Genomic DNA, 26,536 nt, shown 5'->3' on the forward strand with positions numbered 1-26,536 from the left:
CGGTATTAAACAGCCTCTCTTTTCTTCCGTTCATCTTTTGAATGAATTGTCAAACATTGCTCAGGAGATGTGAGCTGTGTCCTCTGTGGCTCAGGCGCGACAATCGGCCCACTGTTTCACATCAGACCGCCGTCCAGTGCTGTGTAAGATCAGACCAAATGCCCTGGTAAGAGAAGCTGTGGTCAGGTCCTCCAATCCTTCTTACAGAGCAGCAGCAGCAGGCTTTGGAGGACAAGCTGAGAGAGAGAGAGAGAGAGAGAGAGAGAGAGAGAGAGAGAGAGAGAGAGAGAGAGGAAATCCTCAGTTTAATGTGTAATATGTTGGTGAAAACAGGGAAATACCTATTAAAAGACATAAAATCTTCATTAATGATTATAGATGCAAAATCAAAAACATTAATATATAATTTTGTGAGAAACGTGATCTTTATGCCTTCTTTTATTGAGCCTGTCTGTCTCCTCCTAACCACCATAACAAGCAGCCGGTTTTTGTAGTCTGTGTCAGGTTTTGTCAAGTTGTAACACAATTTATTAATAAGCGTCATTAAATGTACAACATAATCAACTTGTGATTATTGGATTGGTAATGTGTGTGTAAGCTCATGCTGAATATTTGGCAGGTTTAAGCAGCATAATGCTCGGTTAATATTATATTACACCACCGCTGATTGTTTGTGTTCATGTCTCTGTCAGTCTCTTAAATCAGACAGAAGTTATATTAAATCAGAGCTTACTTTAGTTTTATCCTGATATCTAGAGAAATATTCTACCTCATTATACAGTATTATAAATATCAGGCTGCATGGTGACATGTTAATCTCTGTATAACACACTTTACACAGACTGTAAACATGTACACATCAGTAATGATACAGGACAGATTTATAGTATTTAGCTTTGTTTTTGTCCTTGATGCTTTTTTAAAAACCTTACCAGACCTGTTTATTATTTATTGAAACATAACTGTACAGTCAATGAACGGCATCTATGAGCTGATTTTAGTTACGGTGTTTTGGTTTTAAATACAATTTCACAAAAACGATATAACAATATCAAGAAACACAGCATGTCAGTTCTTAGGTTTGCTCATATTAAAAAGTAAAATAAAAAGATCAATCATGCCTGACAAGTAACCTAGCTTAGACTGCTAATATGTTAGCTCGCTCATAACACTTTAAGCAATGACACATAAATCAAACTTAATTACTTACCGTAAAAACTGCAAAGCTCCCTTAGAGTCCACCGGTCCGTGACATTAGTTTACTGCAGAAAAACAGCTTTCACCAGCTCAAAAAAGACGAAAAAACTGAACAGAAAAGCTCCATGGCGTCCCGGCTTCACTTCACGACGTAACTACTTATTTACCAAGAGCGCTACGCAAGATTCGCGGCTGTCAATCATCGCCATGTATGACGTCAAATCCCGTTTTTTAACCTCAGATAACTTATTTAAAACAAACTTCACAGAAAAATGAGCACTTGAACACCATGTATGGTGATAATATCTAATGATCACAGCAGAGTTTACGTCTGGAAAAAAATTATGTGACGAGTATTTTAACTTAACAGTTTGACCCAAGTCCCGTCTGTTATCATTGAGGAGGCGGGGTTTATGACCTATACTGCAGCCAGTCAGTAGGGGGAGCTCTAAAAATAAAAGCTTCACTCCACAAGGGACCTTGTCCCGTCCATTATTTTTACAGTCTATGATAACAACCCCTAAACCCAAATGTTACAAATACATGCATTAAAAGGAGATTTTTCTAGAAACCCTGTATTTATCGATGCAGATTTGATTTTCTCTGTGAACACATTGTAAACATTTTATACTTTTAAATATTACTCATATTCTGCATGACACTTTTACACTGATGTATCCTTTCTCAACGTCTAAAACCTTTGTTGTCACTGGAGTTGATTAAATGTTTACAGCATTTATTCCCACTAAAAATACCTCAACAACAACAAGACATATCTGTGGGCTATACACATGCAGATTCCTTTCAGCACAGAACAAAAGCCCCTTGGATAGACCTCTTAACGTTATTGCTCTCATCAGCTGCCCTGCCATATAGGCCTATATGCTAATGTCTGTGTAATAAGCACAACAACAGAAACCTCAATCATGCAATGGCTACATTCCTGCCAAACCTCACACATATTATGTGACTCGGTAGATAACATTTTAACTTGTATCTGCAGTTTTCTTTACCAAAAGGCTTTAGACTAACCAATCTTTGCTTTTACACAGACCATTAAAAATCTTTATTTTTTCACCCCATTTTCATTGGTGTGATCTTTCACTCTAACAATTTTTTTTAAACCCTAAATCTTTTTGATTAATTCAGTGATAATAAGGCCAAAGTTTATTTTCATCTGTCAAACATCTTAGCTAAGGAGACCCCAACCCCTAACAGGGGTACATTTGTTCTTCTTTAAAACTCTCTGTTGTGGTGTATCACCACATGCTATGGTGTGGTAGTCACGACAGTGTGACGTCACGGCCGGAAAGTGTTCGGTGTTTTTGAAGGCAAGGTGTGTTGAGTGTACAACCTGTGTTACGACAATAAAGCCGCCATAAGCACACAGTCGATGTCCGTGTCTTACTGGACATAATATTGGCGACGAAGATGGAGCTTCCTCTATCACCTCTATCTCCGTTCCTCGCTTTGCCGGGCGAGCCGACGATTCCATGGCCCCGCTGGTATGAGTCGTTTCAGACGTTTATTGCTGCTATGGGATTAGCCGGGGCTGACGACGCACGGCTAAAGGCTTTGCTCATCCACAGCCTGGGCAGCGAGGGACAACGCATTTTCCGCACTCTCGGACCCGCAGATAAGTACGCAGACTGTGTTGCCTTACTGGCCAGACATTTCGCCGCTCCACAGAGCGTAATAGTCCGGCGGATCGTCTTCCGCCAGCGCCGACAACGGCCGGGTGAGTCTGTCCACCAATACGTCACCGACCTCCGGTGTTTGGCTAGCCTCTGTAAATTCGACCGGCTAGAGGAGGAGTTAATTCGAGACCAGCTAGCTGAGCACACGGCCGATCACAAGCTGAGAGAAAAACTGTTAATGTCGCCAGACGACCTGACCCTGGCCAAAGCGGTGGAAATAGCTTTTCAGCTGGAATCTGCTGCTCAGTTAGCACCGCGGCTAGCGGCCACAGACCCGGCTGCCTCACACTCTGCTCCACTAGCACAGACAGTAGCCCCAGCCTCTCAGCTTCCCAGCCCCACTTCCCCTCACATCGATCTGGAGGTTAATGTAGCAGGGCGTCAGGAGACCGCAGCATGCAGGCCCTGTGGGAACTGTGGCTCTTCGTCTCACTCCACACGCGCTCAGATCTGTCCAGCCACGGGGCAGAGGTGCCAGCGCTGTGGTAAATTACATCACTTCGCCAAAGTGTGCCGCTCAGCACCCGCTCCCACAAAACCTCAGCGCCGCTCATCCTATCCATCAGGCACAACTACCATCCACTCTGTGGGCTCAAGCGCCAAGCCATTTACATGGTGCACAGTGGAGCTGGATGGCGTGTGCTTGCCACTGCTACTGGACACAGCTGCTTCCAGGTCTCTTCTCAATGAATCCACTGTACGACGGCTCTTCCCCAGACAGACGATCAAGGCAGAAGCAGAGGAACTGTACGGCTATGGACACACTAAAATCAGCATGTTGGGCACCGTTTCCTTTTCCGTGCGATATGGCTCCAGAGCCCTCCCGGCTTTCACATTCCAAGTATCTCGCCATGGTGCCAACCTTCTGGGGTTTGACCTCTTCTGTGCCCTGGGCTTCTCCATCACAGACAACATGGGAGCCACCGTCCTGACTGTGACCACGTCCTGGCAGCAGCGCTGGCCATCGCTGTTCACTGGGCTGGGCTGCCTCACTGCCTTCAACCACCAGCCGCTCATCGATCCAACCACGTCCCCTGTCATCCAACCTCTGCGCCGGCTACCCCTCACCCTGCGTGATGACGTCACAGCCGAGCTGCAGAAACTGCTGGACGGTGGCATTATTGAGCGAGTTGACGCCTCGCCCTGGATCTCCAATCTGGTGGTGGCAAAGAAAAAGACAGGTGGCCTGCGGCCATGTATTGACCTCAGACAAGTGAACAAAGCGGTGGTCCCCGACAAATACCCACTGCCCACAGTGGAGGAGCTCTCTGCCAAGTTCCACGGCTCGACAGTTTTTTCAAAGCTCGACCTCCGCCAGGGTTATCTGCAGGTGCCCCTACATCCAGACAGCCGCAACCTCACTGCCTTCGTGACCCACATGGGGGTCTTTCGTTACACCCGCATGCCTTTTGGCCTCAGCTCCGCTCCCAGCTGCTTTCAGAAGATTATGTATCTTTGCCGGCATCCCCGGCGTGGTTGTGTACTTGGACGACATCGTGGTGCATGGAGCGACATCCTCACTGCATGACGACCGCCTCGCCAGGGTGCTAAGTGTGCTCGCCCGTCACAACCTCACACTGAATGGGGAGAAGTGCATCTTCGCAGCACCTGTCATCGAGTTTGTGGGGTTTCGCCTGACCGCCGACGGCTTAAGCCCACTTCATTCTAACGTGGAAGCCATTCTGCGCCTGCCTGAGCCCTCCTGCCCTGCGCAACTGTCATCATTCCTGGGGATGACTGCTTATTATCTACGCTTCCTCCCTCTCTACTCTGACACCACTGCACCTCTGCGCGCCCTCCTTAAGCAGGATGCACCCTGGACCTGGACTCCTGCATGCTCTGCTGCAGTCCGCCGGCTAAAGTCGCAGCTCACCTCCCCACCTGTGCTCGCTCACTTCGATCTGCAGAGCCCCACGTTTGTGACCTGTGATGCCTCCAACACTGCAGTTGGTGCGGTCCTGTCCCAGCTCCAGCAAGGGACCGAGCGCCCAGTGGCGTTCGCTTCAAGGTCCCTCACCCCGACTGAGCAGAAGTATTCGGTGGGGGAGAGGGAGGCACTGGCCTGCGTCTGGGCATGCGAGCGGTGGCACATGTACCTCTATGGTCGGCATTTTACACTGCGGACCGACCACCAGGCCCTCACAGCCCTCCTGGCCACAACCGGGTCGGGTCACAAGCCACTGCGCCTTTATCGGTGGTCTGAGAGGTTACAGGCGTACAACTTCTCCACGCAGTTTACACCTGGCAGAGAGAATGTCGTGGCTGACCTCCTCTCCAGGGCTACACCCAGCTCGGTCCCAGACGTCACCCACGACTCCTCAGAACCAGAACTGATCCTCATGCTGCACGCACCCCTCCAGGCTGCTGTTTCTCTGCCGGAGCTTCAGGCAGCTTCCGCACAGGACCCTGTACTCACCCAACTCCGCACTTTCATCCGTGAAGGCTGGCCCACCAGAGTCCCGGAGGAACTAGCACCCTTCCACCGGGTCAAGGGCGACCTCTCATGCTGGAATGATGTTTGCGTGGCAAGAGGGCTGTGCACAGTGGTCCCGAGCGCTCTGAGGGAACGTGTCCTGGCCATGGTTCATGACGGCCACCTGGGCATTGTGAAGGTCAAACAACGCTGCAGGGGCCTGGTCTGGTGGCCGGGTATCGACAGAGACGTGGAGACATTGGTCAAGGACTGTGTGGCCTGTCTCACCAGCGGGAAGACTGGCCCTCCCCCGCCTCCGCCCTTGCAGCCTCTGCCATGGCCCCAGGCGCCATGGACCCACATTCAGGTGGACATCTGCGGTGAACTCCATGGCACCCCACAGCATCAGCGCTTCCTCCTGGTGGCCTACGATCTTCACTCTAAATGGCCAGAGGTGCTGCCTGCTGGGTCCGTCACCACCAGAGTGGTAATCGACTTCCTATCCTCCCTGTTTGCCCGCTGGGGTGTACCCGACGCCATCACCACTGATAACGGGCCCCAGTTCATCTCGGCCGAATTTGCCTCTTTCGTGGTGGGGAGGGGGATAAAACACATAAGAACTGCCTTTTACCACCCGCAGGCCAACGGTGGCGTCGAGAGGTTTAATCAAACCCTCAAGAACGGGCTCAGAGCACACATGGCAGACGGCCTAACATTCTCATCATCACTGCAGAGCACCTTGCTGCATTACAGAGCAACGACACACACGACGACTGTTAGCTCTCCAGCCCTTCTGATGCTGGGGCGCGAGCTGCAACTACCGTTGGACCGCCTGCGCCCTCCGGTAGGGGACTCTCCAGCAGTGACGCCCGTCTCATGTGACAGAGTGGCAAAGAGACAACACAGCATGAAGCAGCAGTTCGACAAGAAGCATCGCGTGAAGCACCCCACACTCACCGCATTGGACTGGGTCCGGATCCGGCGACCCAGCCGGTCCCACAAACTGCTCTCATTCTGGTCTGCACCACAGCAAGTTACAGCACAACTGGGATCAGCCACCTTTCGCCTGGCCGACGGTTCACGTTGGCATGCCAGTCGCCTCAGACGAGTGGCACCACCGCCTGCCTCGGACCAGGTAACCGCAGCTCATCGGCGTCACACAGATGGGGACTGGGACCTGCCAAGTATACAGGCTGAGACCCCGGCTGAGAATCTCCCGGAGCCGAATGTGCCTGTTGAACCTCTGCAGCCTAAACCCCATCCTGTCCGGGTCCGCCAGAGGCCCCCTTACCTCACAGACTATGTCACAGACTTTTAAACCTTAGTATAGCGCATAGCCTGCCATGTGGCAGAATAAACCACAAGGCTATGCGGGTAAGTCGACAGTCTACCCGGCTTATCCAGTCAGGTTGGCCGTTCGGGCCATAGTGTGTTATTATAAATTGTTAACCCTGTTGCAGTTGTTTGGACGCTTTAAGAAGGGGGGGTAAATGTGGTGTATCACCACATGCTATGGTGTGGTAGTCACGACAGTGTGACGTCACGGCCGGAAAGTGTTCGGTGTTTTTGAAGGCAAGGTGTGTTGAGTGTACAACCTGTGTTACGACAATAAAGCTGCCATAAGCACACAGTCGATGTCCGTGTCTTACTGGACATAATATCTGTGTCCCAACTTCTGCATTTCTATTTTGATTGCTGCCTTTAAACGATCATTTAATAAGACTTTGTCATCAAAATATTATAATAATTATAATATACACTCTGCACAAACATTTTAGTGACAGATATTACATGGAAAGTCATACATATCAACCAAAATGTTACACACCTGTCTTTAGCCATGCTAATTATTTTATCTGAATAACAAACTTTCTAACTTTTACACAAATGAAACCGTAAGGCATGCTGCTTGTCCACATCATGCTGTTGCAGTCCCGGTGGTGGTGAATTTTGACTTTTACACAAATCAAACCTGGATACGTGTTGTGGGAGGCTGTGGCTCAGTGGAGAGAGTCGTCTAGCTCTCAATCAGAAGGTGGAGAGTTTGATACCCAGCTCCTGCGAGTAACATGTCTGGTGTATCCCTGGGCAAGACACTTAACACGCCCCCAATCCAATCAGATCAGGGTGCTCTCACTCGCTCGGAGTGTAAACACCTAATTTCTGTTCAGGGATCAGTGAATGTTTTTCTTCACACACCAAAGCATAAACAATGCACACCTTGTTTGCTTTGCATACTTTAAAACATTTAAACACCTACAAATGTTTTGGAAAATGATGAGCCTTGCTTCTTGGCCACATCATGCTGTTGCAGTTCCACAGTGGTGGATTTTCACTTTTACACAAATCAAACTGTAAGGCCTGCCGTCTGGCTAAGTGTTACGGTACGCTGTGGGTCAGTGGGGAGAGTTATCGTCTCTCAATCAGAAGGTCAAGAGTTTGATACCCAGCTCCTGCAGAGCAACATGTCTGCTGACACTTCAGCCATACACAAATAAAACTGTAAGGCCATGTGTAGCGGTCGCGACACGCTCCGACATGCGCGGGGTGCTTCAGTCCCTTCATCACCGCTTGCGGTTTTAATAATAATAATTAAAACCGCAAGCGGTGATGAAGGGACCGAAGCGCGGGGTGCTTCGGTCCCTTCATCACCGCTTTTGGTAGCATTGGATGCAGGACTTCACAGACTTTCATTAGATATCTCTATATCCGCTGTAGGTTTAAAATTGAGCCAGATACGCCGTGCTACATATAAAAGAATCACAGCCACTTCAGTTTTTTACGGTGATTTCCTGTTTTTAACCACAAGATGGAAGCATTGCCTTATTTTTGAAGGTGAAAAAGCGGTGCGCCTAGGCATGAAAGTTTGATGGTATGCAGTGGCCACACCCTTTAACGAAATAACATGCGGAGCACAACGAGAGATCTTCAACATGTCTAGAACATACTGACACAGAGTTTACAATGATCGGATAAATGCTGTTAGAGGAGTTCGTTCAAATAGCTAAGCTGTGAAAAAGGAATTTCGGCCGTTTTTCTTGCATTCAAAAAAATATGGTGGACTTCCTGTGTAGTTTTGACTATGGGTGTAAGAGGATTTTATGTAGCCCCTGACATGCCCAATGAGCATAAAAAATGTTGTGCATGTAGGACAAAAAAACCTCAATGGGGAGGCCCTTTTGAAAATTTGAAGGTGGCGCCACTGAGTCATTTAGCGAATTTTTTTAACGAAATGATGAGAATATAACATTTTTCGCCAGACCCGATGACATTGGAGATTTTGATGAGTTTTCATTCACGTTCAAGCCGTCAAAAGTGGCGTCAAACTGACGGACCAAAAAAGAAAAGAAAAATTAAAACCGCAAGCGGTGATGAAGGGACCGAAGCACCCCACGCATGTCGGCGCGTGTCACGACCGCGAGAGTGCGATCGCAGGAGTGCAGCCGCGACACGTGGCCAAGCAGCAGGCCTTACAGTCATCGAAGGTTTAGAAATTGGAGTGTGCCGAGACATCAAAGTTTGATGGTACGCCGTGGCCACGCCCTTAAACGAAATAACGTGCGGAGCACAACGAGAGATCTTCAACATGTCCAGAACACACTGACACTGAGTTTACGATGATCGGATAAACGCTTTTGGAGGAGTTCGTTCAAATAGCTAACCTGTGAACCGCGAATTTCAGCCATGCAAAAAAAATATGGCGGACTTCCTGTTTGGTTATGACAATGTGTGTAAGAGGATTTTATGTAGCTCCTGACATGCCCAATGAGCATAAAAAAAATTGTGTATGTAGGACAAGAAAACCTCAATGGGGAGGCCTTTTTGAAAATTTCAAGGGGGCGCCACTGAGTCATATAGCCACGCCCACTTTTTGTGCCAAGATGTCTAGTTTTTTTTTTCCACTGGGATCATGTGTATGATGTTTGATGAATGTGTGACTATATTAAGGATCGTAACAAACTACTTCCTGTTTGTGACGAACAACGCGTCCGTATGACCACGACCTTTGAGGAAATAACGTGCGGAGCACAACGAGAGATCTTCAACATGTCAAGATCACACAGACTTTGACGTTGTGTCAATCGGATAAAGGCTTTTGGAGGAGTTCGTTCAAATAGGTAACCTTTAAAACGAGAATTTTCGCCATTAAAAGAAAAATGGCGGATTTCCTGTTTAGTTTTGACTATGGGTGTAAGAGGATTTATTGTAGGTCCTGACATTATGAATGTACAAAAAAATTGTCATGCATGTAAAAGAAAAAAACCTCTATGGGGAGGCCTTTCAGAAAGGTAAAATAGGGGTGCGCCGAGACATCAATGTTTGATGGTACGCCATGGCCACGCCCTTAAACGAAATAACGTGCGGAGCACAACGAGAGATCTTCAACATGTCTAGAATACACTGACACTGAGTTTACGATGATTGGATAAACGCTGTTGTAGGAGTTCGTTCAAATAGCTAACCTGTGAAACGTGAATTTCGGCCATTTTTGTTGCATTCAAAAAAATATGGCGGACTTCCTGTTTGGTTATGACTATAGGTGTAAGAGGATTTTATGTAGGTCCTGACATGCCCAATGAGCATAAAAAAATTCGTGTATGTAGGACAAAAAAACCTCAATGGGGAGGCCTTTTTGAAAATTTCAAGGGGGCGCCACTGAGTAAATTAGCCACGCCCACTTTTTATGCCAACATGTCTAGTTTTATTTTTCCACTGGGATCATGTGTATGATGTTTGATGAATGTATGACTATATTAAGGCCCATAACAAACTACTTCCTGTTTGTGACGAACAACGTGTCCGTATGACCACGCCCTTTGAGGAAATAACGTGCAGAGCACAACGAGAGATCTTCAACATGTCGAGAACACACTGACATTCTCATTGTGTCAATCAGATAATTGCTTTTGGAGGAGTTCGTTCAAATAGCTAACCTGTAAAACGCGAATTTTCGCCCTTGAAAAAAAATATGGCGGACTTCCTGTTTGGTTTTGACTATGGGCGTAAGAGGATTTTATGTGAGATCTCGCATGCTTAATGTGCATAAAAATTTTCGTGCACGTACGATGAAAAAACCTCAATGGGGAGGCCCTTTTGAAAATTTGAAGGTGGCGCCACTGAGTCATTTAGAGAATTTTTTTTACGAAATGACGAGAATATCAAATTTTTCGCCAGACCCGATGACATTGGAGATTTTGATGAGTTTTCATTCACGTTCAAGCCGTCAAAAGTGGCGTCAAACTGACGGACCGAAAAAGAAAAGAAAAAAAATTAAAACCGCAAGCGGTGATGAAGGGACCGAAGCACCCCGCGCATGTCGGCGCGTGTCACGACCGCGAGAGTGCGATCGCGGGAGTGCGACCGCAGGAGTGCAGCCGCGACACGTGGCCAAGCAGCAGGCCTCACAGTCATCGAAGGTTAAAAAATTGGAGTGCGCCGAGACATCAAAGTTTGATGGTACGCCGTGGCCACGCCCCTTGACAAAATAACGTGAAGAGCACAACGAGAGATCTTCAATATGTCGAGAACACACTGACATTCTCATTGTGTCAATGGGATAAACGCTTTTGGAGGAGTTCGTTCAGATAGCTAACCTGTAAACCGCGAATTTCAGCCATTCAAAAAAAATATGGCGGACTTCCTGTTGGGTTTTGACCATGGGTGTGAGAGGATTTTATGTAGCTTCCGACATGCCCAATGAGCATAAAAAATCCCATGCATGTAGGACCAAGAAACCTCTATAGGGAGGCCATTTTTAAGATTTCATGGGGGCGCCACTGAGTCATTTAGCCACGCCCACTTATCATAACAACATGACAAGTTTAATTGTTCTACAGGGATCATGTGTCTGATGTTTGGTGACTCTACACCTATATTAAGGCCCATAACAAACTACTTCCTGTTTGTGATGAACATCACGTCCGTATGGCCACGCCCTTTGAGAAAGTAACGTGCAGAGCACAACGAGAGATCTTCAACATGTCTAGAACACACAGACCTTGACGTTGTGTCAATCGGATAAACGCTTTTGTAGGAGTTCGTTCAAATAGGTAACCTGTGAAACGCGAATTTTCGCCATTAAAAAAAAATATGGCGGACTTCCGGTTTAGTTTTGACTATGTGTGCAAGAGGATTTATTGTAGTTCCTGACATTATTAACATCCACAAAAATTGTCATGCATGTCAGAGAAGAAAACCTCTATGGGGAGGTCTTTCAGAAAGGTAAAATAGGGGTGAGCCGAGACATCAATGTTTGATGGTACGCCATGGCCACGCCCTTAAACGAAATAACGTGCGGAGCACAACGAGAGATCTTCTACATGTCTAGAATACACTGACACTGAGTTTACGATGATCGGATACACGCTGTTGTAGGAGTTCGTTCAAATAGCTAACCTGTGAAACGTGAAATTCGGCCATTTTTGTTGCATTCAAAAAAATATGGCGGACTTCCTGATGACAATGGGTGTAAGAGGATTTTATGTAGCTCCTGACATGCTTAATGAGCATAAAAAAATTCATGCATGTAGGACAAAAAAACCTCAATTGGGAGGCCTTCTTGAAAATTTCAAGGGGGCGCCACTGAGTCATTTAGCCACGCCCACTTTTTATAACAAGTTATGTAGTTTTAGTTTCCCACTGGGATCATGTGTGTGATGTTTGATGAATGTATGACTATATTAAGGCCCGTAACAAACTACTTCCTGTTTGTGACGAACAACGCATCCGTATGACCACGCCCTTTGAGGAAATAACGTGCGGAGCACAACGAGAGATCTTCAACATGTCGAGAACACACTGACATTCTCATTGTGTCAATCGGATAATTGCTTTTGGAGGAGTTTGTTCAAATAGCTAACCTGTAAAACGTGAATTTTTGCCCTTGAAAAAAAATATGGCGGACTTCCTGTTTGGTTTTGACTATGGGTGTAAGAGGATTTTATGTGAGATCTCGCATGCTTAATGTGCATAAAAATTGTCGTGCACGTACGATGAAAAAACCTCAATGGGGAGGCCCTTTTGAAAATTTGAAGGGGGCGCCACTGAGTCATTTTGCGAATTTCTTTTACGAAATGACGAGAATATCAAATTTTTCGCCAGACCCGATGACATTGGAGATTTTGATGAGTTTTCATTCACGTTCAAGCCGTCAAAAGTGGCTCCAAAGAGACGGAGCGGAGAAAAAAGAATAAAATAAAAATAATCATTTGAAAAACAATAGGGTCCTTCGCACTGGTCAGTGCTTCGGTCCCTAATTAAAACCTCAAGCGGTGATGAAGGGACCGAAGCACCCCACGCATGTCGGCGCGTTTTGCGACCGCGAGAGTGCGACCGCGGGAGTGCAGCTGCGACACGAGGCCAAGCAGCAGGCCTTACAGTCATCGAAGGTTAAAAAATTGGAGTGAGCCGAGACATCAAAGTTGGATGGTACGCCGTGGCCAAATAACGTGCGGAGCACAACGAGAGATCTTCAACATGTCTAGAACACAATAAGATTGAGTTTGCGATGATCGGATAAACGCTTTTGAAGGAGTTCGTTTAGATAGCTAACCTGTAAACCGCAAATTTCAGCCATTCAAAAAAAAATATGGCGGACTTCCTGTTGGGTTTTGACCATAGGTGTAAGAGGATTTTATGTAGCTTCTGACATGCCCAATGAGCATAAAAAATCCCATGCATGTAGGACAAAGAAACCACTATGGGGAGGCCATTTTTAAGATTTCTTGGGGGCGCCACTGAGTCATGTAGCCACGCCCACTTATTATACCAACATGTGTAGTTTTGTTTTTCCACTGGGATCATGTGTATGATGTTTGGTGAATGTATGACAACATTAAGGCCCATAACAAACTACTTCCTTTTTGTGACGAACAACGTGTCCGTATGACCACGCCCTTTGAGGAAATAACGTGCAGAGCTCAACGAGAGATCTTCGACATGTCGAGAACACACTGACATTCTCATTGTGTCAATTGGATAATTGCTTTTGGAGGAGTTCGTTCAAATAGCTAACCTGTGAAACGCGAAATTTTCGGCATTAAAAAAAAATATGGCGGACTTCCTGTTTAGTATTGACTATGGGTGTAAGAGGATTTTTTGTAGGTCCTGACATTATGAATGTATAAAAAAAATGTCATGCATGTAAAAGAAAAAAACCTCTATGGGGAGGCCTTTCAGAAAGCTAAAATAGGGGTGCGCCGAGACATCAATGTTTGATGGTACACCATGGCCACGCCCTTAAACGAAATAACGTGCGGAGCACAACGAGAGATCTTCAACATGTCTAGAATACACTGACACTGAGTTTACGATAATTGGATAAACGCTTTTGGAGGAGTTCGTTCAAATAGCTAACCTGTGAAAAAGGAATTTCAGCCATTTTTCTTGCATTCAAAAAGATATGGCGGACTTCCTGTTTGGTTATGACTATGGGTGTAAGAGGATTTTATGTAGCTCCTGACATGCCCAATGAGCATTAAAAAAATTGTGTATGTAGGACAAAAAAACCTCAATGGGGAGGCCTTATTGAAAATTTCAAGGGGGCGCCACAGAGTCATTTAGCCACGCCCACTTTTTATGCCAACATGACTAGTTTTATTTTTCCACTGGGATCATGTGTGTGATGTTTGATGAATGTATGACTATATTAAGGCCCGTTACAAACTACTTCCTGTTTGTGACGAACAACGCGTCCGTATGACCACAACCTTTGAGGAAATAACGTGCAGAGCACAACGAGAGATCTTCAACATGTCGAGAACACACTGACATTGTCATTGTGTCAATCGGATAATTGCTTTTGGAGGAGTTTGTTCAAATAGCTAACCTGTGAAACGCAAATTTTCGCCATTGAAAAAAAATATGGCGGACTTCCTGTTTGGTTTTGACTATGGGTGTAAGAGGATTTTATGTGAGATCTCACATGCTGAATGTGCCTAAAAATTTTCGTGCACGTACGATGAAAAAACGTCAATGGGGAGGCCCTTTTGAAAATTTGAAGGGGGCGCCACTGAGTCATTTTGCGAATTTTTATTACGAAATGACGAGAATATCAAATTTTTCGCCAGACCCGATGACGTTGGAGATTTTGATGAGTTTTCATTCACGTTCAGGCAGTGAAAAAGGGCGTCAAAGAGACGGACCGGAGAAAAAAAAAAAAAATCATTTGAAAAACAATAGGGTCCTTCGCACTGGTCAGTGCTTCGGTCCCTAATTAAAACCGCAAGCGGTGATGAAGGGACCGAAGCACCCCGCGCATGTTGGCGGGTGTCGCGACCGCGAGAGTGCGACCGCGGGAGTGCAGCTGCGACACGTGGCCGAGCAGCAGGCCTTACAGTCATCGAAGGTTAAAAAACTGGAGTGCGCGGAGACATCAAAGTTTGATGGTACGCCGTGGCCACGCCCTTTGACGAAATAACGTGCGGAGCACAACGAGAGATCTTCAACATGTCTAGAACACATTAAGATTGAGTTTACGATGATCGGATAAACGCTTTTGGAGGAGTTCGTTCAGATAGATATCCTGTGAACCGCGAATTTCAGCCATTCAAAAAAAATATGGCGGACTTCCTGTTGGGTTTTGACCATGGGTGTAAGAGGATTTTATGTAGCTCCTGACATGCCCAATGAGCATTAAAAAAATTGTGTATGTAGGACAAAAAAACCTCAATGGGGAGGCCTTATTGAAAATTTCAAGGGGGCGCCACAGAGTCATTTAGCCACGCCCACTTTTTATGCCAACATGACTAGTTTTATTTTTCCACTGGGATCATGTGTGTGATGTTTGATGAATGTATGACTATATTAAGGCCCGTTACAAACTACTTCCTGTTTGTGACGAACAACGCGTCCGTATGACCACAACCTTTGAGGAAATAACGTGCAGAGCACAACGAGAGATCTTCAACATGTCGAGAACACACTGACATTGTCATTGTGTCAATCGGATAATTGCTTTTGGAGGAGTTTGTTCAAATAGCTAACCTGTGAAACGCAAATTTTCGCCATTGAAAAAAAATATGGCGGACTTCCTGTTTGGTTTTGACTATGGGTGTAAGAGGATTTTATGTGAGATCTCACATGCTGAATGTGCCTAAAAATTTTCGTGCACGTACGATGAAAAAACGTCAATGGGGAGGCCCTTTTGAAAATTTGAAGGGGGCGCCACTGAGTCATTTTGCGAATTTTTATTACGAAATGACGAGAATATCAAATTTTTCGCCAGACCCGATGACGTTGGAGATTTTGATGAGTTTTCATTCACGTTCAGGCAGTGAAAAAGGGCGTCAAAGAGACGGACCGGAGAAAAAAAAAAAAAATCATTTGAAAAACAATAGGGTCCTTCGCACTGGTCAGTGCTTCGGTCCCTAATTAAAACCGCAAGCGGTGATGAAGGGACCGAAGCACCCCGCGCATGTTGGCGGGTGTCGCGACCGCGAGAGTGCGACCGCGGGAGTGCAGCTGCGACACGTGGCCGAGCAGCAGGCCTTACAGTCATCGAAGGTTAAAAAACTGGAGTGCGCGGAGACATCAAAGTTTGATGGTACGCCGTGGCCACGCCCTTTGACGAAATAACGTGCGGAGCACAACGAGAGATCTTCAACATGTCTAGAACACATTAAGATTGAGTTTACGATGATCGGATAAACGCTTTTGGAGGAGTTCGTTCAGATAGATATCCTGTGAACCGCGAATTTCAGCCATTCAAAAAAAATATGGCGGACTTCCTGTTGGGTTTTGACCATGGGTGTAAGAGGATTTTATGTAGCTTCTGACATGCCCAATGAGCATAAAAAATGTCATGCATGTAGGACAAAGAAACCTCTATGGGGAGGCCAGTTTTAAAAAATCATGGGGGCGCCACTGAGTCATTTAGCCACGCCCACTTATTAAAACAACATGACAAGTTACATTTTTCTGCTGGGATCATGCGTGTTATGTTTGATGACTCTATGCCTATATTAAGTACTATAACAAACATTCTCATTGTGTCCGTCGGATAATTGCTTTTGGAGGAGTTCGTTCAAATAGCTAACCTGTGAAACGTGAATTTTCGCCATTCAAAAAAAATATGGCGGACTTCCTGTTTAGTATTGACTATGGGTGTAAGAGGATTTTTTGTAGGTCCTGACATTATGAACATACAAAAAAATTGTCATGCATGTAAAAGAAAAAAACCTCTATGGGGAGGCCTTTCAGAAAGGTAAAATAGGGGTGCGCCGAGACATCAATGTTTGATGGTACGCCATGGCCACGCCCTTAAACGAAATAACGTGCGGAGCACAACGAGAGATCTTCAACATGTCTGGAATACACTGACACTGAGTTTACGATGATCGGATAAACGCTGTTGTAGGAGTTCGTTCAAATAGCTAACCTGTGAAAGAGGAATTTTAGCAATTTTTATTGCATTCAAAAAAATATGGCGGACTTCCTGTTTGGTTATGACCATGGGTGTAAGAGGATTTTATGTAGCTCCTGACATGCCCAATGAGCATTAAAAAAATTGTGTATGTAGGACAAAAAAACCTCAATGGGGAGGCCTTTTTGAAATTTTCAAGGGGGCGCCACTGAGTCATTTAGCCACGCCCACTTTTTATGCCAGAATGTCTAGCTTTACTTTTCCACTGGGAGCATGTGTATGATGTTTGATGAATGTATGACTATATTAAGGCCCGTAACAAACTACTTCCTGTTTGTGACGAACAACGCGTCCGTATGACCACGCCCTTTGAGGAAATAACGTGCAGAGCACAACGAGAGATCTTCAACATGTCGAGAACACACTAAGATTGAGTTTGCGATGATCGGATAAACGCTTTTGGAGGAGTTCGTTCAGATAGCTAACCTGTAAACCCCGAATTTCAGCCATTCAGAAAAAATATGGTGGACTTCCTGTTGGGTTTTGACCATGGGTGTAAGAGGATTTTATGTAGCTTTTGACATGCCCAATGAGCATAGAAAATCCCGTGCATGTAGGACAAAGAAACCTCTATGGGGAGGCCATTTTTAAGATTTCATGGGGGCGCCACTGAGTCATTTAGCCACGCCCACTTATCATAACAACATGACAAGTTTGATTTTTCTACTGGGAACATGTGTCTGATGTTTGGTGAATCTACACCTATATTAAGACCCATAACAAGCTACTTCCTGTTTGTGACAGACAACGCGTCCGTATGACCACGACCTTTGAGGAAATAACGTGCAGAGCACAACGAGAGATCTTCAACATGTCTAGAACACACAGACCTTGACGTTGTGTCATTCGGATATCGGCTTTTGTAGGAGTTCGTTCAAATAGGTAACCTGTGAAACGCAAATTTTCGCCATTAAAAAAAAATATGGCGGACTTCCGGTTTAGTTTTGACTATGTGTGTGAGCGGATTTTATGTAGCTCCTGACATGCCCAATGAGCATAAAAACATTTGTGTATGTAGGACAAAAAAAACTCAATGGGGAGGCCTTTTTGAAAATTTCAAGGGGGCGCCACTGAGTCATTTAGCCACGCCCACTTTTTATGCCAGCATGTCTAGCTTTATTTTTCCACTGGGATCATGTGTCTGGTGGTTGGTGAGTGTATGACTATATTAAGGCCCATAACAAAGTACTTCCTGTTTGTGACGAACAACGCGTCCGTATGACCACGACCTTTGAGGAAATAACGTGCGGAGCACAACGAGAGATCTTCAACATGTCTAGAATACACTGACATTCTCATTGTGTCAATCGGATAATTGCTTTTGGAGGAGTTCGTTCAAATATCTAACCTGTGAAACGCGAATTTTCGCCATTGAAAAAAAATATGGCGGACTTCCTGTTTAGTATTGACTATGTGTGTAAGAGGATTTTTTGTAGGTCCTGACATTATGAATGTACAAAAAAATTGTCATGCATGTAAAAGCAAAAAACCTATACGGGGAGGCCTTTCAGAAAGGTAAAATAGGGGTGCGGCGATACATCAATGTTTGATGGTACGCCATGGCCACGCCCTTAAACGAAATAACGTGCGGAGCACAACGAGAGATCTTCAACATGTCTAGAATACACTGACACTGAGTTTACGGTGATCGGATAAACGCTGTTTGAGGAGTTCGTTCAAATAGCTAACCTGTGAAAAAGGAATTTTAGCCATTTTTGTTGCATTCAAAAAAATACGGCGGACTTCCTGTTTGGTTATGACTATAGGTGTAAGAGGATTTTATGTAGCTCCTGACATACCCAATGATCATAAAACAATTTGTGTATGTAGGACAAAAAAACCTCAATGGGGAGGCCTTTTTGAAAATTTCAAGGGGGCGCCACTGAGTCATTTAGCCACGCCCACTTTTTATGCCAACATATCTAGTTTTATTTTTCCACTGGGATCATGTGTGTGATGTTTGATGAATGTATGACTATATTAAGGCCCGTTACAAACTACTTCCTGTTTGTGACGAACAACGCGTCCGTATGACCACGCCCTTTGAGGAAATAACGTGCAGAGCACAATGAGAGATCTTCAACATGTCTAGAACACACTAAGATTGAGTTTGCGATGATCGGATAAACGCTTTTGGAGGAGTTCGTTCAGATAGCTAACCTGTAAACCCCGAATTTCAGCCATTCAGAAAAAATATGGTGGACTTCCTGTTGGGTTTTGACCATGGGTGTAAGAGGATTTTATGTAGCTTTTGACATGCCCAATGAGCATAGAAAATCCCGTGCATGTAGGACAAAGAAACCTCTATAGGGAGGCCATTTTTAAGATTTCATGGGGGCGCCACTGAGTCATTTAGCCACGCCCACTTATCATAACAACATGACAAGTTTGATTTTTCTACTGGGAACATGTGACTGATGTTTGGTGACTCTACACCTATATTAAGACCCATAACAAGCTACTTCCTGTTTGTGACAGACAACGCGTCCGTATGACCACGACCTTTGAGGAAATAACGTGCAGAGCACAACGAGAGATCTTCAACATGTCTAGAACACACAGACCTTGACGTTGTGTCATTCGGATATCGGCTTTTGTAGGAGTTCGTTCAAATAGGTAACCTGTGAAACGCAAATTTTCGCCATTAAAAAAAAATATGGCGGACTTCCGGTTTAGTTTTGACTATGTGTGTGAGCGGATTTTATGTAGCTCCTGACATGCCCAATGAGCATAAAAACATTTGTGTATGTAGGACAAAAAAAACTCAATGGGGAGGCCTTTTTGAAAATTTCAAGGGGGCGCCACTGAGTCATTTAGCCACGCCCACTTTTTATGCCAGCATGTCTAGCTTTATTTTTCCACTGGGATCATGTGTCTGGTGGTTGGTGAGTGTATGACTATATTAAGGCCCATAACAAACTACTTCCTGTTTGTGACGAACAACGCGTCCGTATGACCACGACCTTTGAGGAAATAACGTGCAGAGCACAAAGAGAGATCTTCAACATGTCAAGATCACACAGACACTGACTTTTTGTCAATCAGATAAACGCTTTTATAGGAGTTCGTTCAAATAGGTAACCTTTAAAACGAGAATTTTCGCCATTAAAAAAAAATATGGCGGATTTCCTGTTAAGTTTTGACTATGGGTGTAAGAGGATTTATTGTAGGCCCTGACATTATGAATGTACAAAAAAATTGTCATGCATGTAAAAGAAAAAAACCTCTATAGGGAGGCCTTTCAGAAAGGTAAAATAGGGGTGCGCCGAGACATCAATGTTTGATGGTACGCCATGGCCACGCCCTTAAACGAAATAACGTGCGGAGCACAACGAGAGATCTTCAACATGTCTAGAATACACTGACACTGAGTTTACGATGATCGGATAAACGCTGTTGTAGGAGTTCGTTCAAATAGCTAACCTGTGAAATGTGAATTTCGGCCATTTTTGTTGCATTCAAAGAAATATGGCGGACTTCCTGTTTGGTTATGACTATAGGTGTAAGAGGATTTTATGTAGGTCCTGACATGCCCAATGAGCATAAAAGAATTCGTGTATGTAGAACAAAAAAACCTCAATGGGGAGGCCTTTTTGAAAATTTCAAGGGGGCGCCACTGAGTAAATTAGCCACGTCCACTTTTTATGCCAACATGTCTAGTTTTATTTTTCCACTGGGATCATGTGTATGATGTTTGATGAATGTATGACTATATTGAGGCCCGTAACAAACTACTTCCTGTTTGTGACGAACAACGCGTCCGTATGACTACGCCCTTTGAGGAAATAATGTGCAGAGCACAACGAGAGATCTTCAACATGTCGAGAACACACTGACATTCTCATTGTGTCGGATAATTGCTCAAGCCATCAAAAATGGCTCCAAAGAGGCGGAACAAAAAATAAAAAAATAAAAATAAATAAAATAAAAATAATCATTTGGGTTACAATAGGGTCCTTCGCACTGGTCAGTGCTTCGGTCCCTAAAAAAGGAGAAAAATAATCATTCGAAAAACAATAGGGTCCTTCGCACTGGTCAGTGCTTCGGTCCCTAATAATCGTAAGGAAAACAATAGGGTCCTTCGCACTGGTCAGTGCTTCGGTCCCTAAAAATAATAATTCGAAAAACAATAGGGTCCTTCGCACTGGTCAGTGCTTCGGTCCCGAATAATCATTTGAAAAACAATAGGGTCCTTCGCACTGGTCAGTGCTTCGGTCCCTAATCATTTGAAAAACAATAGGGTCCTTCGCACTGGTCAGTGCTTCGGTCCCTAATCATTCGAAAAACAATAGGGTCCTTTGCACTGGTCAGTGCTTCGGTCCCTAATAATCATTTGGGTTTCAATAGGGTCCTTCGCACTGGTCAGTGCTTTGGTCCCTAATAATCATTCTAAAAACAATAGGGTCCTTCGCACTGGTCAGTGCTTCGGTCCCTCAAAAAAAAAAAAAAAATAATCATTTGGGTTTCAATAGGGTCCTTCGCACTGCACTGGTCAGTGCTTCGGTCCCTAATAATCATTTGGGTTTCAATAGGGTCCTTCGCACTGGTCAGTGCTTCGGTCCCTAATAATCATTTGGGTTTCAATAGGGTCCTTCGCACTGGTCAGTGCTCGGTCCCTAAAAAATAATCATTTGGGTTTCAATAGGGTCCTTCGCACTGGTCAGTGCTTCGGTCCCTAATAATCATTTGGGTTTCAATAGGGTCCTTCGCACTGGTCAGTGCTTCGGTCCCTAATAATCATTTGGGTTTCAATAGGGTCCTTCGCACTGGTCAGTGCTTCGGTCCCTAATAATCATTCGAAAAACAATAGGGTCCTTCGCACTGGTCAGTGCTTCGGTCCCTAATAATCGTAAGGAAAACAATAGGGTCCTTCGCACTGGTCAGTGCTTCGGTCCCTAAAAATAATCATTCGAAACACAATAGGGTCCTTCGCACTGGTCAGTGCTTCGGTCCCTAATCATTTGAAAAACAATAGGGTCCTTCGCACTGGTTTGTGCTTCGGTCCCTAATCATTCGAAAAACAATAGGGTCCTTCGCACTGGTCAGTGCTTCGGTCCCTAATAATCATTTGGGTTTCAATAGGGTCCTTCGCACTGGTCAGTGCTTCGGTCCCTAATAATCATTCTAAAAACAATAGGGTCCTTCGCACTGGTCAGTGCTTCGGTCCCTAAAAAAAAATAAATAAATAATCATTTGGCTTTCAATAGGGTCCTTCGCACTGGTCAGTGCTTCGGTCCCTAATAATCATTTGGGTTTCAATAGGGTCCTTCGCACTGGTCAGTGCTTTGGTCCCTAATAATCATTCTAAAAACAATAGGGTCCTTCGCACTGGTCAGTGCTTCGGTCCCTAAATAATAATCATTTGGGTTTCAATAGGGTCCTTCGCACTGGTCAGTGCTTCGGTCCCTAATAATCATTTGGGTTTCAATAGGGTCCTTCGCACTGGTCAGTGCTTCAGTCCCTAATAATCATTTCGGTTTCAATAGGGTCCTTCGCACTGGTCAGTGCTTCGGTCCCTAATAATCATTCGAAAAACAATAGGGTCCTTCGCACTGGTCAGTGCTTCGGTCCCTAATAATCGTAAGGAAAACAATAGGGTCCTTCGCACTGGTCAGTGCTTCGGTCCCTAATCATTCGAAAAACAATAGGGTCCTTCGCACTGGTCAGTGCTTCGGTCCCTAATAATCATTTGGGTTTCAATAGGGTCCTTCGCACTGGTCAGTGCTTCGGTCCCTAATAATCATTCTAAAAACAATAGGGTCCTTCGCACTGGTCAGTGCTTCGGTCCCTAAAAAAAAAAAAAAAAAAAATCATTTGGCTTTCAATAGGGTCCTTCGCACTGCACTGGTCAGTGCTTCGGTCCCTAATAATCATTTGGGTTTCAATAGGGTCCTTCGCACTGGTCAGTGCTTCGGTCCCTAATAATCATTTGGGTTTCAATAGGGTCCTTCGCACTGGTCAGTGCTTCGGTCCCTAAAAAATAATCATTTGGGTTTCAATAGGGTCCTTCGCACTGGTCAGTGCTTCGGTCCCTAATAATCATTCGAAAAACAATAGGGTCCTTCGCAATGGTCAGTGCTTCGGTCCCTAAAAATAAAAAATAAATTGGCTATAATTATTTTGCAAAATGATAGATAGATAGATAGATAGATACTTTATTGATCCCGAGGGAAATTCAAGGCATCCAGTAGCAGTATACAGACAGGCAGGACACAAGACATTAGTTACAATACACACCCGCTGTCCCCCCTCCCCTCTGTATACAAAATCCCCCAAACAAGATATAGCAGCCCCTATGTGACTAAGAATAAACATAATTATATGTTAAACCTGTTCAGTTAGCATTAGCAGTTAGACTTAAAACTAATATAGCATAATGTACATAACCTGTGAGGAGAGAAAAACATGTGTTGGTTAAAAGAGACCTGTAAACAGTTAAATAGATATTTTAATGTTAATTAACAATGTGATGTGCCAAGTACATCTCTTTTAAAGTATGCGGGGCATGTTTATTGGGTTAAATTTTGTCTGTAAAAGGTACGAGGCCCAGAAATGTTTGTTTCTACAGGGTCCAGAATTTCTGGCAACCCCCCTGATAACTCGATCACCTGAGTAGAACATGTTTCTATGCATTACAATAGCTTACGATTGGGGGCAGAGTCAGTGGAGTCCATGGGTGGAGATACCAACGGAGGGGAGGGTCTCTGTGTTGGAAGACTTACACAGACCACAAACAAATGACTGGATGGGTTTGTTTCACATTTTGTGTGCCAGTGGACACTCAAGTTACATCATATGTGTTCAAAAACACTGCAAAAATCAATTTTTCAAAATATGTCCCCTATAAAGCTTACGGTAAGCTAATAGTTGGGAGAGCTTCAGTTTGTTTTTGTTTTTTAAAATCACACTGACCAAGTACTTTAAGTGCTGGGTCCCTTAGACCAGGGTTTCTTAACCTTTTTGACCTTGGGGCCCAACATTTTCAGGGCAAGGTAGTCTGGGGCCCAATCGAGTGAATGGTTCTGATTTAACTTTTGCGGTCATTTTTATTTAATAGCTATTTGTGTCACTATGTTGTAATAATGAATCCTGTTCTTCATTTGTATGTTTTTTAATCAATATATAACCTATACATAGGCTAATTATGCATAAAACCTTGCACAAGTTAAGATCATTTAATTAATTTTGCTCATATAAAACCATGTTTAAGTGCATGTTTGTCAAATAAGTAACACAATATAAACTTAGCAACAAAAGCAATAAAATTAGGTGCTCAATGAAGTTAGGTAGATTTGTTGAAATTAAAAAGAGCATTCTGTTTTGTGTAGCGCTGCCCCCGTTGCTGTCATTATTTTTTCGTTTTAAGAACCTCTCCATTACGTTTCCATTCAGATTCAGGCCCCGTTTACACGGAGACGCTGTGACAGCAAGACGAAACATTTGGACATGCGCAGTAGTCGACAACAAACAACAATGGCGGCGGCTATGTGCTTCAGCAGCTATTCGCGTTGTATCGTCTTTTAAAACAGAACCTTGATATGATACATCGTGTATGTCGCCGCCAAAAGAGCAACGAATACTTGCGGCAAATAGTTCAACCTTTACCCAAGCACAGGGCGACCATATGCAGCATTTAGATAAGACCTGGGAGAACTAGCCGCTAAACAGGATGTTGTGGAGGAAGTGGTTATACTGCTGAGTGTCGCGTTGTAAAGTTCCACTACTTCTAACTGATGATACTGCCTCTGGTGGTCGGAGAGTATACTGCAGGCCAACGATCACGGCCCTTACGGCCCACAGATGCAAACATATTATCCCCTTGCGGTCCTGCAGGTGGCGCTCGCGGCCCTTCGAAGGGCCGCGGCCCTATGGTTAAGAAACCCTGCCTTAGACAGTACTCCATTGCAATATGAAAGGTGATATAAGTGTATCTGAGAGATTGTGCAACGGGGTCTGTGAGTGATTGCTGAGGTTTGGAGATAGTTTTGAAGGCTCATTTGGTGAATGTCTCAAATGATAGGGTGGAGTCCAGAATGACACCCATGTTGGGAATGCTGTGCGTTGTTTCTTTTGAACCTGTATGTTCAGCTCAACCTTGGTATTGAAAATATGCATTGTTGAAGTTATGAAAATAGAATGCCCTGTGAATTAAAATCTATTTGAAGGCATCAGAACAATGTCACGTATTTCAATATGCAAAGCTATCACATGAACCAATCAAAGCTAACTAGCTAGCTAGCTTCCTGGTAGTGGGTATCACGATAAGTCCTTTTAATATCAATAACACTTGAAGAAAAAAATCACTTCATTTGATGTTTACGTTACAATGTTAACTTTCCATCTGCTGGCATTTTTATTATACATTCTGTATTTTTTAAAGGTCACATTTTAATTTTCAACAAGTTCAAATGAGTCTCAGATATCCCGAAACATGTGTGAAGTTTTTGCTCTAAATCCACTGTGGTCCTGTATTTGATCATGTCTATAAACCCCTCTATTTCAGCTCTGCTCAGAACAGGCTGTTTCTTTGTCTGTTGATTTAAATGTAAATGAACTGTGTCTGACCACGCCCCTCTCTGGAAGGGCTTGGGTGACTTTCTCGCTCCATGTCCTGTTGTTTACGATGAGAAGGCAGACTCAGAGGGCAGAACAAACACCTAGCTGTAGGAGTGTCACCCACCTGGGGGAGGGGCTACTGCTCTTTGTGATGTCATGAAAGGAAAATCTCCAAACAGCCTGTTTGAGCACACATTTTCTAAAAAGTGGAGCAGTCAAAACACGGAAATGATGGACTTTTCTCATAACTGGGGTGGTTTGTAGACACACTAGGCACACATATTAGTGTTAGAAAAACATGGTGAAGTATATTTTGTACAATGCAGGATCTTTAAGTTACAAAATGTGGATGTCACCAACCAATGACTCACCATGCTGACATGGTGTGATTTTCTTAAAATTGGATGCATTTCCAATTTAAAATGGAGTCTAAGCTCAATATACAACATCCAATCAACATACATTTGTATTTACTTCTTCTTTTCACTCTTAGTCATAAATGGTGCTGAACGACAGGTTTGGCAGGTGTCAGCGTCAAACTGAAGCCGAGAGTTCACCCTTCATTGATATGTAGAAGGGGTGAACGGATGGAATAGTTTTTAGCGTGACTCTGCAGTGTAAGCAATCACATCTCAGTTGCTCTGGGCGAAACGGATCACATTCCTCGGTGACATGAGAAAAGACACTGTGAACGTTGAGTCTAAGTAAAAACACGAGTAAAAAAAGAGGAAGCATCTCTTACACAATTCAGATCAGAACAGTGAACCGTTTATTTCTTTCAGACACACTCATTATTTCTCAAGCTCATAGTAACTTACTCATACATTGTACCAAAAGATCCTTAAAGTTGTCAGGGAAATGTTCTTCATGAGGGGGTTTGTAGTAAACGTGGACAGATAAGAGTTTCTTTCGAAGTCTTCTCTGATATTTTGTCATTTTCTTCGTTTCTCTTCTGGTTTTTCAGAAGGCTTTATCTTCACTATGACTCAACTCAAATTGAGAGTTTGTTCTACCTCCAAAATGTACAATAAATGCGTTGAGAGAGGCTTTTCTGCTTCTTTTAGTTAAGTATCGTTCTTGTAGTGCAGCCTTATGGTCACTTAGACTCTGGATTTAAAAGATCTCCACAGTCACTCTGTTTGAATGGTAAATAGTTTATTCATCTCACAAACTGGCTGGTCCTGGTATATTTTTGAATAAAATACAAAGAAGGAAAACTATAGGTTCATTAACATGTAAAATTACAAACAA

At 44.2% G+C, this 26,536-nt stretch overlaps 1 protein-coding gene across 1 annotated transcript in view; it reads right to left on the reverse strand.

The window, feature by feature from the left end:
* Positions 1-8,159: 8,159 nt before the first annotated feature.
* LOC306828595 (desmoglein-2.1) overlaps positions 8,160-26,536 on the reverse strand; it is a gene marked incomplete at both ends in the record, with an annotated part of 45,461 nt that continues 27,084 nt past the window's right edge. Inside the window, one exon of the mRNA XM_079351117.1 lies at positions 8,160-8,197. Coding sequence (XP_079207243.1) covers positions 8,160-8,197 — 38 coding nt within the window. The remainder of the gene's footprint in view (positions 8,198-26,536) is intronic.

The sequence above is a fragment of the Symphodus melops genome, assembly GCF_947650265.1.
Source record: "Symphodus melops genome assembly, chromosome: 8".
Classification (NCBI taxonomy): Eukaryota; Metazoa; Chordata; class Actinopteri; order Labriformes; family Labridae; genus Symphodus; species Symphodus melops.